Below are 15,451 nucleotides of genomic sequence, written 5' to 3'. Positions count from 1 at the left end.
TCAGATCAGTGTGCCACGTGCGTGCCTAATTCACAATAATCCCACATTCAAATCTGTGCACAAAAAGTAATCACAAAAAAATTGTGGCAGACAGAAAGTATTTACTCTTCTGCTGTTTGAAATGCATGTTGTCATAAATAAATAGACAATCATATTAATACATAAATAAAGTTAGTTTAAAGATCTATCCAGTACATTAAATGGTTAATTATTCTATCTCTCTCTTTATCTCACACTGCAAGTCTGTAGTAAGACATGTGGGCAGCCTAAAAAAGCATAGTAAATACAAATAAAATGTATTTTTTGTTCCTGTCTTAGTCTGTTTTATTCTAGTTGACATAACTTAAATGTAACTTTAGCCGCTGAATTAACTTCTACGAATTGTGTGAGTTTTACAAGAGAGAGAACACATTACTATTCATGTGGTTCAGGTTAGAGTGGCGAATCCCTGATTGAATGATTTCAGAGAAGAGCTGAAAGTGAACTTATTTCCTGGAAATGGGCGGGGATGTTCTGTCGCTTAGTTTAAAACCGCGCGTGCCGGATCACATTGACATTAGAACACAAGCACGCACGCGAGCGCCGGGGCAGCACTACAGCGCTCTCTGAAGAAATCTCAAGCGAGATCAAACTGTGGAATAAATCAATGGGAGTTTATAAAATCCTGAAAAGAGTTTGTCAAAGTTGTATTGACTGCTCTTGGAGTTCACATTTGTTGTCACGGTAAGTTCGAAACTTAACGGCAAACTTTTCTTTTGTTTGTAGTAACTTACGTAATAATGCAGTGTGTACAAACGTTGTTTATAAATGCATCAATTCTTACCTAACTAAAAAGCAAACATTAGATGTTTATTGTTATATATGTGAACTCATAGAAATACTTGCGTTTTTAATGAACAGAATACGATTTAAATCTAATCTATATGAAATCTATAGAAAGAAGACGTCATCATAATCAAACAAGACGCTTACGATAAAAAGAGGGTTTATTGCATTACAGCCTTTACTGTCATGTGTTAATATTTAAAGTGCTGCCTTTTGTCAATATTAATTTCTCCAATGCCTGTTTTACACAAAAAACTGCCATGGATGGATAAAATATGGACAAACCTAACTGTTGGGTTAACAGAAAAAAGCACTTTTGGTTAAAAGAACCCAATATAAGTTACCTTAACCCAGAGTTTGTCCATATTTGACTTAACCATGTCCATCTCGTCATTTTTTTATTTTAATAACAGTGTTTAATGTATGCTATGGTTATTATGGTTCTAATTATGCTTGTCTGAGATGTATGGAAGTGGCCAATGTATTAACTGTGTCTCTCACTTGCTCCTCAACAGACAAATGAGTCTCATCTAGATGACTTTCATGTGGTACGGCATGGAAGACCAAACTGCTTGGTCTTTCCTGTAGGATGGTGGCGCACAGTTCAGTGGAAGGGAATCAAGGCACAGAAGAACCCAGAGCGAGTACAGACGCATCCCCGGAAGTCTCCCGATCCCAGGCCTCCAGATCCGGCCAGCACGCAGACTCCTGGCCCATATTCGAGACGCATTTCAGGCCTTTCAACGCTGAGAGAGACTTCAAGATCATCTCCAAGACCACTTCCATGTTGGAAGAGAGCGGCTTCTACTGGGGTCCCATGACCGTTGAGGAGGCCCATCATAAGTTGAAAAAAGAGCCAGTTGGAACTTTTCTCATCCGGGACAGTCGTCAGGTTAATGTGTTCTATACGCTCAGTTACAAGGGCGCGAATGGTCCGGTGAGCATCCGGATTAACTTCAAGAATTCCAAATTCAATTTGACCGGCAGCAAGGAATCCTTTGACTCTCTTTTCAAACTGCTGGAATATTACGTCAAATCTCCGAAGAAGGCTCTGATCAGACCTTGCAGAAAAGAGCCAGTACAGTCTCTGCAGCAGCTGTGTCGCAGCCGGATTATAGAAACATGCGGCGGGAAAGACATCGACCGCATCCCTGTGCATCCAATCCTCAAGGACTTCCTCCATGCCTTCCCTTATCCGCTATGAAGAATAGACTTGTCGCATTAAAACGCTGCTGGAACCCTCTGGAGATACTTGATAGACTCCTTATGGTCCTGCTCTGTTTTAAGAAGCAGGCATCATTTTGTAGCACATTTTGGAATATCAGTCATGAACACTGCTTAATGAAAGTTTACATTGTGTGTGAATGTTTACACTATACAGGAAAATTGTTTTTTTCCTTTCAATACATTTCTGCTATGCAGAGTGAAATATTACAAGGTAATAATTTTTATATAAAAAATAAATATATTTGTGAACCATTTAAACACAAATCTCTCGATTTCTAATTTTTCCATTTGTTTGTTGGATAAGTTTAATGCGTTACCCATATCAGTCATTCATCGGAAATGGTTTAAAAATACTCGGTTCCAGAGAACGTACCAATAATCTCCAAATGTTTCTTTTATTATTCCCAGTAACTGGCTGTTTATTCTTTAGAATCATGTAGGCGAAAGCTTCCTGCCAAGATTTAAACATACTGGCATGTCAAACATTTTTGTTTGACAAGTTTCCCAGATACAAGCCTCACCCTTTGCTTAACAAGGCTCGCTTGTCTTATCCTAGAGAACAATCCGTTCTCGTGAATCGGGCCTTTTGTCAGAACGTGACATGTCACGTCTAAGATATGTTACACTTAATCTACCAAGATATCTGAAATGAGACACAGACAGGATTTATTTAGTCCAGACACTCTGCGCTTAGTAGGCTGATTAATCTAGGTAGTAGCGTGGTTGAGGGCGGGCTGTGGTGACCGTAAACTGCTTAACAGTGCTTATGGTTCAGACAGACATTTACAAGAAATGAAGTGGGTTGTGATGACTGACGAGTGTGACGGGGCGGAGTCATGTGATCTCCAGAGATACTCATACACGGTATCAATAAAGTGCTTTAACACCTCTGGCAGGGTTACGCAGAAAAATGACTAAGAACCAAACAATACAACAGCATCTGACGTTCACGTAAACTAGATCACTGCTTGGAATTCTGTACCACTTAAGGGAAGTGATACACTATGTACTAACTAGTCAATAGTCATAAGATAAGGTCTTCTTATGTAACACTAAAAACTTTGTTTTAATTGTATATAGTGTATGTGTATATATATATATAACTAGAGCAGCCACAAGTGTTGTATTTTTACAGCTCTATAATAATAATAATAATAAAAGGGACGTTAACAACAAAAACACAGTGAGATATAATCAGAGAAACATTTCTAATGAAATCATCTTATCATACTGTGGAAGAAAGAAGGAAATCGTTTGACGTACGCGGTCGGCTCATTTTATTGAGTTATTATTTATCGAGGGAATTCCCATAACCGCTCAACCTCATGAGATGCTTAACACCGAGATTACAGATTAATTTGACATTTGTATGTTTATTTTACACATGAGGTCACCAACACCATCAAGGAAATGACAGGGTGGTAAAAAAAGAACCCACGGAATTCAATTACAACGCCTCGATCAATAAAGCTTCGGGTGCTGAGGTTGCCCAAGAGGCTTTTGCAGTGTAGAAACCTCTGTGAATTGATGCGGTACGGCTTTTATCAGTCCATCTTTCCTCGCTGACCTACAGCGACTAATACAAATGAAATCGCACAGTCACTACCAGGAACAGAGACAGTTGTGTTTCTATGAAGAGCCCTTTAATCTCGATTACATCTGGCCTTGACTTACACAAGCGTGCACACAGACACAGTTCCCGAGATGGTTTGGAGCCAACCACAACTCTCCCCTCCATACGCTAGCAGATACTGTACACACACACAAGATTTTGTGGGTATAGCAGCGCCCGGGTTGGAGCTTAAGGGTTATTTACTCTCGTTGGTCCCATTTATGACACAGACATGGGAGAACCACCTAAACTGATTTAGAATAAGAGCATTTGTGGATGACGTGATTGAAAAATATGATAACTTTAGTGAAGTCATATATTTCTTTCTTCCGAAAATATTTATTAGAAAGAGGAACTTGCTTAGAAAAATGTAAAAAAAGAGTATTTTTGTGCATTACACAAAAAAGCTATTCATTGAGCAAATAAACGTTACCATGGAAACTCGTGAGTGACACAATATTAGCTTTTAATCTATTTACGGCTATGATGCTTAAGACCCCTGGCAGTGGTTTTTAGCAAACTGACTTGATGCTTGAAACCACAAACCTTAATTCCAGGAAGGCAAGAGATCTGGCTACCCACATAATGGTTACTATGACAACACTCATCTCTTGTCATCCCACATCAAGGTAGAAGGTCCCCATGGCCTTCACTGAGAACATGTGGGCAGGACTTCCAATTCACTGATTCACAAAGATAAATTTGTTTCACACTGACAGGACACAGAGACCCCCTTTTAGTAATCACCTCACCCACTTTTCCATAAGCGAGAAGGTGGGCTTACGATGATCTCATTTTTATGATGATGTCCTCTAGATTACCAGTTATTGCTTAATTAGTGTAAAAAAGAAAGTTTGCACCACCAACACTAAAATGCGTACCGGGCATCCAAAATTAGAAAACAATGGTGTCATCATTTTCTCACTTTCATGCTGACTGAAAAGATAGATTGTAAGAAAGTGAAAGATTGACCATTACATCTTTGTCCACATAATGAAAGTGGGTTAAAAGGGAGTCAAACTAGTTTGGAAAAACATCAGGGTGTATAACAATGACAGAGTAAGCTTTTTTATAATTTAAATGTAAAATACAAGTAAAACTCTGTAAATCATTCATACACCAATAAATCTTACATGAATAAAGTACTAAATGTATGTTATTATAGGATTCATTTAAAATGCAATAAAAATAAAATATTGTCTTCATCAAAAAAGGAGCCCTTGGCAATGAAAAGCTAGATCTAAGTTTAATTCATCAGCCAATCAGAGCAGAGAAAGCTAACATATCTGATAATATCATAGTCATGGTGACATGTATGGTAGTAACCATCATCTATTTACAGTGAACAGTCTTTCGAATGACCTGCTTCTCAAAAGGGAAATGGCACGATGATGGGCGAAGTAAAACATATTCACCTTCAGCAGATGCTTTTTACAAACGGATGTTTAATCCATGATAATAAGTGCTTGATATTTCACAGAAACGCTTATCGACAGAGAATTGAAACTTCTGTTAAAAGTAAATCAGTCGATAAGCAGAAGTGTGACCCTTGACTTACACTATTATGTCACAATAGAATAAAAGAACGAAAAAAGCAAAGTCATTGGGATTTGATAATTGAAGATCAAGACCTTTGTGTAAGGCACTTTAGACCTACTAAATGCAGGAAGTGTTTCTTTTAATACCAAGTCTCAGGGAAAACACTAGTCATAGCATTGCCAGAGTCCCTTACATGGGACAAATACCATTTAAAACTCCACATCATCATGCAACCAGTGTTTAATAAAGTTTTTCAATGGAAATGGAATTAGGAAGAAATATAAGTTTTAATAAGTGAGGTCGCCTACTACAGTAACAAGTAAAGGTCTACAGCAGATCAAGTGTGGGAAGATGTCCTATGACTTTTTAGTTTTCTCCTATTTTTATTAATGTTAAGTTGGTTTGGAACAATTAAATAATTGTGAAAAGTGCTATATACACTCACCTAAAGGATTATTAGGAACACCTATTCAATTTCTCATTAATGCAATTATCTAATCAACTAATCACATGGCAGTTGCTTCAATGCATTTAGGGGTGTGGTCCTGGCCAAGACAATCTCCTGAACTCCAAACTGAATGTCAGAAAGGGAAAGAAAGGTGATTTAAGCAATTTTGAGCGTGGCATGGTTGTTGGTGCCAGATGGGCCGGTCTGAGTATTTCACAATCTGCTCAGTTATTGGGATTTTCACGCACAACCATTTCTAGGGTTTACAAAGAATGGTGTGAAAAGGGAAAAACATCCAGTATGCGTCAGTCCTGTGGGCGAAAATGCCTTGTTGATGCTAGAGGTCAGAGGAGAATGGACCGACTGATTCAAGCTGATAGAAGAGCAACTTTGACTGAAATAACCACTCGTTACAACCGAGGTATGCAGCAAAGCATTTGTGAAGCCACAACACACACAACCTTGAGGCGGATGGGCTACAACAGCAGAAGACCCCACCGGGTACCACTCATCTCCAATACAAATAGGAAAAAGAGGCTACAATTTGCACAAGCTCACCAAATTGGAATGTTGCCTGGTCTGATGAGTCTCGATTTCTGTTGAGACATTCAGACGGAAGAATCAGAATATGGCGTAAACAGAATGAGAACATGGATCCATCATGCCTTGTTAGCACTGTGCAGGCTGCTGCTGGTGTAATGGTGTGGGAATGTTTTCTTGGCACGCTTTAGGCCCCTTAGTGCCAACTGGGCACATCGTTACCTGAGCATTGTTTCTGACCATGTCTATCCCTTTATGACCACCATGTACTCATCCTCTGATGGCTACTTCCAGCAGAATAATGCACCATGTCACAAAGCTTGAACAATTTCAAATTGGTTTCTTGACTTGACAATGAGTTCACTGTACTAAAATGGCCCACACAGTCACCAGATCTCAGTCCAATAGAGCATCTTTGGGATGTGGTGGAACGGGAGCTTCGTGCCCTGGATGTGCATCCCACAAATCTCCATAAACTGCCAGATGCTATCTTATCAATATGGGCCAACATTTCTAAAGAATGCCTTCAGCACCTTGTTGAATCAATGCCACATACAATTAAGGCAGTTCTGAAGGCGAAAGGAGGTCAAACAAAGTATTAGTATGGTGTTCCTAATAATCCTTTAGGTGAGTGTTAATAAAATTGAAGTGAAAAGTAAGGATTATATTTTAAGAACTTAATTAAAAGACAGCAATAAAGACCAAAGCATACATCAGAATAATTTATTGCATGACCTTGACAGCTCCAGTTGGTAAATTAATTATAACAATAAATCAGAAACAACTCTTTACACTGTATGCAAACTAAGCCATTATTTTTATGCCTTATTTTTTTAAAAACAGACACGTCCTCAAAATACTTAGCGGAATTAAATATATTGCTTTAACGTGATATTCATTAAACGCAGTAAATAAAAGTTAAATCCAGGTAAAGCTACCAGAGCATCTGCATGTGCGTCACACGCAGTGAACGCACGTCTATTTTATGTGCTACCGACCATCTAGAAACCGAAAATTAATAGTTAGTTTCAGTCCAATAGTGGTAACAGCCGCCAAACTTGAATCTTCAGGTAAAAAAATAACACCACAGTAAAATTAAAGCATAACTACATCACACCCAGCTGTGATAATGTCCAGTATTTTTATACAGACGCAAAAAGAAAACGTTTCCTAATTTAAGTAATTAAGGTAATTTTAAAGTATTTTAAAGAAAACTTAATAGCTATGAGTCAAACTAAACAAAAGTGCGAAGGTGGCAGTGACAGAAATTCTCAGGAAATTAACTTTATATTTTTAAAAAGGTGACATCATGCTCTGGACAAAAAAATAAAAAATTGGCTGACATACTGGATGAGTATTTTTAGTGATAATGACACAAAATATTCTTTAAGTTATCATTTTTTTACATTCTCCGAAAGACAAAGGCTTTTTTAGAAATCCGATGCTGAAGTGCAAATGAAAGTTCAGTCAAAAAAATATAACTTCAGAAAAGAGCACCGCTAGACAGACAAAAAAATCTTTATACATTCCTCAGTGTTAAGACTAGCAAAATTAAGCGGGAATTCCCCGCTAACCCTCTCATTCTTTACATATTTATATAAACACCTTTCCCTGTTTGCCTACTCAGTATTATAAAATCAAACATACAAAATCATTACAAACACACAATGAGAAGACAGTCACACACGTACACACACACACTCACACACAGGCTGTGCTTTGAGCAACTCACATGACCATCAATAACGTCATTGTTCTTGTTAAAGCGCTGTTGTCTCACGAAATACATCAAAGTTGGAACCGCAGTGTTAAATCAACAGAAGTGAGTATTGATAAAGTGGCTGCCTACACACATCTGAAACAACGACGGCCTAAACCACTAGGCCAAAAGCATGTACAAACTAGCTTTACTAGCCTGTGCAGATTTAGTACACAATCAGTGATTGTGCAAAAATTCAGTCATGATGAATCTAAAGTACTGAAACGGCAATCAAATGTACTTTTTTGCTTCTTTGAAAACATTTAGGCTCAGAGTTTTAGGATTGCTAGGCTTTAGCTTCAGTCTATTGCAGTCTCCTCCTCCAGGTCGGGGTTGTCCTCTTGGTTAGCCGTGACACATAAAGAGTCTGTTTCGGATTCCTCCCTTTGAACCTCGACCGCTGTTGAATCCTCAGGTTCTGCCTTAAGCGTCACGTCTGACAGTTCAGATTCAGGAGACGCCTCCTCTTCCTCGAGTATGACTGAAATGTCTTTCTTGTCCTCATGCGTAACAGCTGGAATTCCTTCATCATCTTCTGCGCTGCCGGCGGTCGCCGTCTCCTCGTCCTGGACGGAGGACTGGGTGCTGAAGGAGCGCAGGCGTGGTGGGTCGGCAGGAGGCAGTAGGGTCAAGGAGTCGACGCTCAGCGTTTCGGCATCATTGTCAGATAGAAGAGAGATGGTGGGCTGTGGCGCAGGGGTGAGGCTTGGGGCCAAGGCGAGCCCTGAAACAGGAAGAACAAGGCTGGTCAGATTTAAACACGTGCCTTTGTTGGACAACGCATGTGCAGTGACTATTTACCAAAGGCAAACAAGCAAAAGTAAAACAGCATTCACACAACACAGAGAAGCCCGAAAGTCAACATTGTTAGGTGGTTCGTAATGTGTGCCTGTGATTTAAACATCATTTATCAGATCCACCAAAATTTGAAACACTGATAATGGCAGAGAGGTGGAGACGGCAAATTCCTTGTTATCAAAACAATAGTAACGCATATAAACGGATGTGCAATGGACACCAGACATGCAAAGAGCAAAACGGTGAGTCAGAGATTAGTAAAGCTGTCTGCTTAGATAATGAATATGAATGAAAACAAAAGAACCTGAATGGCAGACTTTTAGTTAAATGATACAAAAAAAGGGTGAAGTTGAAAAACAGGACAAAGCTTGCTTTTATTTGTTGGTATTTATTTATTGGTCCTTTCTATAGCTGACCTTTACATTTGTAAATACCCGTCACTTACAGTCCCCGTCTAAAGCTGGCAGATGCAAAGCTTGCTTCACTTTAACTGACTATTAAAGGGATAGTTTACCCGAAAATAAAACTTCTGTCGTCATGTAATGTTGAATGATAATGGTAAGCACACAGTTGGCGGTACCCATTGACCTTCATTATAGGAAAAAAAATACTATGAAAGTCAATAGGTACAGTCAACTGCATGCCCACAATCATTTATCAAAATATTTTTTCTGTTCAACAGAATAAAGAAACTCATATAGGTTTTTAACAACATTAGGGTGAGTACATGACAGAATTTTAATTTTTGGGTGAACTAAAGTGCGTAAAATAAATATTATAATTAAAGTTTCTTTCCTAAAATGATGGAAATTATTCACAATTTTGATACATTTACTGTTTAAGATTGTGATCATTTAAAACGGTAGGGCCTGGTTTCACAGACAAGGTTTAGCCAAAGCCAGGATTAGGCATTAGTTATATATTAGGACATTTAAAGGAACACGCCCAGATTCCGGGAATCTAGCCCATTCACCGCATCCCCCAGAGCCAGATAAGTCCATACATACCTCTCTCATAACTCTGTAACTTTGTCTGACGCAGCCCCCGCTAGCTTAGCTTAGCACAAAGACTGCAAGCGAATGGCTCCAGCTAGCATTCTGCTCCCAATAAGTGACAAAATAACGCAAACATTTTCCTATTTATGTGTTGTGATTTGTATAGTCACAGCATGTACAAATAACAAGGTGATATGAGACACAGCTATATTTTAACTGTATACATACTGGGAACTATATTCTCAGAAGGCGAAGCACTGCTACTTGTGCGGAGTGATTTGAACAACTCTGACCGAACTCTCTGCTCCTCACCAGGGGGCTTCTCGGGTGCTGCGAGCAAATCACTCCACGTGTTCGCGTTATTTTGTCACTTATTGGGAGCAGTATGCTAGCTGAAGCCATTTACTTCCAGTCTTTGTGCTAAGCTAAGCTAGCAGGGACAGAGTTACAGCACGCACGGAGATGAGAAAGGTATGTATAGACTTATCTAACTCTGGGGGTTACGGTGAATAAGCTAAATTCCCAAAATCTGGGCGTGTTCCTTTAAAGAGGACATTTCAAAGACTCTTTTAAAAAGTCAAATAAATCTTTGGTGTCTCCAGAGTACATTGTGAAGTTTTATCTCAAAATATCATACAGATCATTAATTATATCACGTTAAAATTGCCACTTTGTAGGTGTGAGCAAAATGTGCCGTTTTTGGGTGTGTCCCTTTAAATGCAAATGAGCTGATCTGTGGTTGGATAGTGCAGATTAAGGGGCAGTTTAATCCCCCTCTAACGTCAGAAGGGGAGCCAAATTTTAATGACCTATTTTTTCACATGATTGCAGAGAATGGTGTTTATCTTTTTCACATTTTCTAGGTTGATAGAAGCACTGGGGATCCAATTATAGCACTTAAACATAGAAAAGGTCAGATTTTCATGATATGTCCCCTTTAAGTAGTTTTATACATTACAAAAAAATATTACTGGTGTGCATCTTGAGATGAAACGGTGGCACGGATATATTTTAAAACATGTCACTTCAAGCTGATTTCAGTTAGGACAACTCAAACATGGGTTTAAGTTTTGGACTAGACCCAAGACCTGTCTTGGAATCCGGCCCTAAGCATCTTTTATAAACATGCCTTAGAAAAAGATGTTACTTAATGGCATTGGCATATTTTAAGATCTGTCAATGCAAGTTTTTTTTAATTTGAGACATAAGGGGGCGGTTTCCCGCAGAGGGCTTATCCTAACCCCAGCCTCAAATGCATGTTTAAGATGCTTTCATTTTAAAACACCTTGTCCTGACTAATTTAAACATAATCAGTGACATCGTTTTGTCTTAAAGGTGCAGTGTGTAAATTTTAGCGCCATCTAGTGGTGAGGTTGCAAAATTGCAACCAACGGCTTAGTCCACTGATCACCCCTCGCTTTTGAAACACAAAAAAGCTATGGTAGCCGGCACCGGACAAACATGTTATCGTCGGAGACAACATAGTAAAAAAATGTGTCCGTTAAGGGCTTCTGTAGAAAAATGGCGGCACAAAATGCCGACTTCCATGTAAGGGGACCCTCAGTGTATGTAAATAAAAAGGTCTCGTTCTAAGTTAATAAACACATAACGGTTCATTATGTAAGGTCTTTATACACCCCTGATAATATAGTTTTGTATATTATTTTGGATTTCTGTTAAGAGATCCTTCTAAAAATTACACACTGCACCTTTAAGATGCACACCAGTGTTGTCTTTTGTAACATATGTTTGTAAAAACTTCTTAAATGTCATAATATAAATAACGCCCAGTCCTGGATTAATCTAAACCCTGTCTGGGAAACCGCCCAAAGGTCAAACATGTGCCTTATGACTTGTCTGTGAAACCGTGGGTAGGTGTGTCCAAACCTGTGATTTTCACAAAAAGATTTCTATTTAAAAAAAGTGCAATACATTTACATAGTTTATGCACCACATATAACAACATTCACTTCCTGAGCAGTTATTCTATATGAAGCGTACCCATGACACACGCAGGCTAATTTAGTCATTTTGTTTAGTAGTAAGTCAATGGAGACTAAGGAAGTCACTCTTTTTTCACAGAATGTATCAGGCATCACACAGACATGCCTTTCACGTGTATTTGGAGGTCTAAACCCACTCTCCGCCATGCCTGTCATCGTCTGACAGAGAAAACACACACCTCCGGCCTTTCCTGACAGGTCTGACTAGAGAACAGAAGGACAGATCAAAGGGAACACAATGATATGCTTCCTATAAAAGTGGGATGCACACATAGAAAGTATACTATATAACATGCAAAGTACACAGTTTCTTTCTACATAAAAAATGGTGGGTATAAAAACAGCATGATAAAAGTTCACTGGAGCTAGACTTGAGTCCTGCCTGCAATATTTTGCTCTCAGTCTTATGAAAGTAAACAACCCAAGAATAAAAAACGTCAAGTCTGGCAGTGTAACTCAAATGTACGCATGGTGTACAGTACATACAGTTAGATTGTATGCAAATGTGCGTGTACGTGCATCGAGCATGTTTTGATAGAGATCGAGGGAGAGGTGGATGTCTGTCTCGCCACAAAACAACACGTCATCTGCCGTGGCTGCTGTTTCTAAGAACTCCTCTTCAAAGACGACTCACACCACCAGGCATTAACCAACTCTGAATGCGGTCACCTCGCAATGCTGCACTTGTCGTTTTAAAACGACATGCCCCTTGCACAAACACCTTCTCTCACTCGTGTGACTACACAGAATAGTCTCAAGCTGCTCGGAGTTTGACCTTTAGTGGGTCGGCACCACCATATAACACTTTAGTTTAAAACGCACCATAATCGTGGTTCAGAGAAAAAAAAGATACATAGTGAAAGAAAGAAAAAAGTCCATGACTGTATTAGTAAAACGCCTCCATCGCACAGACAGAAATCTGTAGGTGGCCACAAGATTTCACTCCCGGGTTCAGAGAAGTCAACCGCCAGATACGTTCCTGGTCTTTTGGGGTGTGAAGACTTCGCGAGCTTTCAGGTTTTTCCAAAACCACACCCGACCACCCATGAACAGCTTTGAGATGCGTACAGGCCCACGCTTTAAAATAAAAACAGCATTATAGTGAACGCAGCCCCCTAGAGACTCAGTCGGAAAAGACGGCGCTCAGCTGTCACAACGGATCTTCAGAGGTCCTCTGGGGCTAGTAGTTGTAAAATACCCTACCGTAGAGTATGTCGTCCCATGAGACGCTACTGAGTTTGAAGAAACGGGGTGTGATTTGTACCAAACACTTCAAGGAGAAAGAACTAAAAAAAATAGTTTTTGAACATTGTTTACATAAGCAGAAAATGATAGGAGAAATGTACTGCATGTGCTGTGACGCTTCAAGCTTAAAAGAAACATGAGAGTGTTAAAGGATTAGTTCAACCAAACATGAAAAATCTGCCATTGTATATCCTTACATTGCTTTATTTATAATTCAAAAGCATCATTTTGGGTTTACGGGTTACAATGGGTGTGGATTAGACCACTTTTTCTCAATCTTCAAAAAGATTCAAAAGTGTATTAAAAAGTCCATGTGACTTTTACCGTATATTTAAAAAAATATCCTGAAGGCACACAAATGGCTTTGGATTAAAACTAACCAAAACATTAATAATTAATTACATGAATGATGTAAATAATGACAATTTTTCATTTCTGGGTGAACGATTTCATTAAAAGTCATAAAAAGCGCTACAACTTTACTACTTTGTCAGGTCATAATCCTCATTTATAGCACGTGTGCAGTAATCTACCTGTGCAGCCATTTATGGGCTTTTCCAGATAAAAAACATGTTTTCCGCGTTTACATGACCTTACACGTTATCAGTTTATTAGGGATGGGATGATAAATGCCGATACATCCTGTCCGATAACGATTCTGAATTGCACAGCTGATAAAATGCACAGCTATTTCATGTACTTTTAATCAGTAGGAAGTCCTTATCGATCTGAAATCACTGTTAGTTTGAGTCGATTATAACAGTGGTTCTCAAACTGGGGGCCGATTCTGATTGGGTGTTGATTATTTTTCAATAACCGCACACCTAATCTTTAAAATGTCTTAAAAATAGGCACCAGAGCAAAATTTTTGGTAACCGTAGTATAAGAGGAATAATTGACTCCGGTCCTTTGAATTATTTGAAAATAATGCACACTGTGCTTCGCGTCGTGCCACATAACCACCTTGGGTGTGCATTATTTTCTTATAACTCACCGGCTTGTCGTCAATTATTCCTTACTTAATTCAAATATTAAGTTTTGGAATGTTTATGCCATACATTTTCTTTGGGGAGCCACATAGCGATGCACCGTATAAACAAGGGGGGCCGCACGCTTAAAAGTTTGAAAACCACTGGTTTATAACATGCATTTGAAAAAGCAAACATAATCATTATACATATTCTTTATTATCATGAAAATATCTGAAAAGGTTTGCAATATAAATATATGGTTAAGCCATTTTCGAGATGCGTGTGAAAATCATAGACTGTAAAAAAGATGGACGGTGCTTCCTTCTATTGTAATGAACCGAGCGTAAAATGTACGACAACGGGTGCTGACATAATATTGCGCAGAAGAAATCGGCCGTGGAGCTCGGAGTGTGTCATTTATTTTTTATTTTGACACAAGTCCCATTCGTTTGCATGGAGGGCGGGGTTTATGACTTGTACTGCATCCAGCCACCAGGGGGCAATCAAAGAGACAGCAGCTTCACTTTCCAGGATGTATGAGGCACACCTGAGCTATGTCCGAAACCGCTCCCTCGTTCACTATTCCCTATATAGCAAATGAGTCCACCATATGGGGAAGAAGGGAACAAAAATGAGCGAGCGATTATGGACACTGGCATAAATATCATGCGTCAGATTTGCGGAAATTTGTCATGAACCCTTACACCTGTGTGGCTTTATTGATTGGACTGGGGAAAAAAATGGATGTACTGTGAAACGGTAAAGTTTACTTTCTTACGGTTTGTCACATTTGTTGTATTAGTTAATAATAAAGAGAACAAAACAACTGCTTGTCATATTTATTTACGGTTGTTTATTTATTGCTTAACAAAAATGTGTATTATATTTTAAATAAACAAATTATAACTAATTGCGATATCTTTTATTTTAAAAAAGTTGAAAATAACTGACAACAAGAACTAAAAAATTGTGTATAAACGTAAATTTGTGGTGTTTACTGTCAGTATCCTTTAGCTTATTCCACTTATACGTTCTTCTCCCATTGCATTATGAGTGAGCGAGTGTACATCGAATGTACCCTCAAAATCAGAGTCATCGTGGGTAAAAAGTAGTGAACGAATGTAGGGAATGAAGTTGTTCACGCAGATTCGGACACCACTACAAAATGGCCGACACCCGATATAGTGCACTATATAGTGGATAGGGAGCAGTATCGGACACAGCTCTGGCGTAAATGGTTCTTCTGCTGCTGCCCATATTGAGTTTCTGCACAAGAGCGCCCTCTGGGTTTTGGATGTAGCGGCATTATCTGCTGATTTATCTACAGTTTATTAACCATAATCGGCCTAACCGCGGGTTCACACCAGCCAAGTTTGAGGTGTCAAATTCGCGTCTAGTTTTTTGCCGCTTGAACATTTTGAGTTTATTCGCTTCACTCACGCGTGAAATTCTAGTCATCGAGACATTTAAGTGGAAATGAGAGAGACTT

At 39.0% G+C, this 15,451-nt stretch overlaps 2 protein-coding genes across 7 annotated transcripts in view; one reads left to right on the top strand and one right to left on the bottom strand.

The window, feature by feature from the left end:
• The first annotated feature begins 567 nt into the window (after window positions 1-567).
• socs1a (suppressor of cytokine signaling 1a) lies at window positions 568-2,316 on the top strand. Its single transcript, XM_055194187.2, has 2 exons — window positions 568-723; window positions 1,341-2,316. Exon 2 carries the CDS (start codon window positions 1,415-1,417, stop codon window positions 2,027-2,029), a length of 615 nt encoding a protein of 204 aa, XP_055050162.1. The 5' UTR covers window positions 568-723; window positions 1,341-1,414; the 3' UTR covers window positions 2,030-2,316.
• Window positions 2,317-6,900: 4,584 nt separating this feature from the next.
• The window catches only part of clec16a (C-type lectin domain containing 16A), a 114,588-nt gene continuing 106,037 nt past the window's right edge, over window positions 6,901-15,451 (bottom strand). For 5 of the 6 annotated variants that reach the window (XM_073857377.1, XM_073857375.1, XM_073857376.1 and 2 more), the window contains one exon: window positions 6,901-8,674. In XM_073857377.1, the coding sequence (XP_073713478.1) occupies window positions 8,250-8,674 (425 nt within the window). In that variant the 3' untranslated portion in view covers window positions 6,901-8,249. Of the gene's footprint in view, window positions 8,675-11,852; window positions 11,951-15,451 lie in introns of all 6 variants that reach the window. The other variant, XM_073857378.1, reaches the window with a different exon arrangement.

This window comes from Misgurnus anguillicaudatus, chromosome 19 (assembly GCF_027580225.2).
Source record: "Misgurnus anguillicaudatus chromosome 19, ASM2758022v2, whole genome shotgun sequence".
In the NCBI taxonomy this organism is placed as follows: domain Eukaryota; kingdom Metazoa; phylum Chordata; class Actinopteri; order Cypriniformes; family Cobitidae; genus Misgurnus; species Misgurnus anguillicaudatus.
Note: the sequence above shows the minus strand (reverse complement) of the source record. Positions and strands in the feature narration are given on the sequence as shown.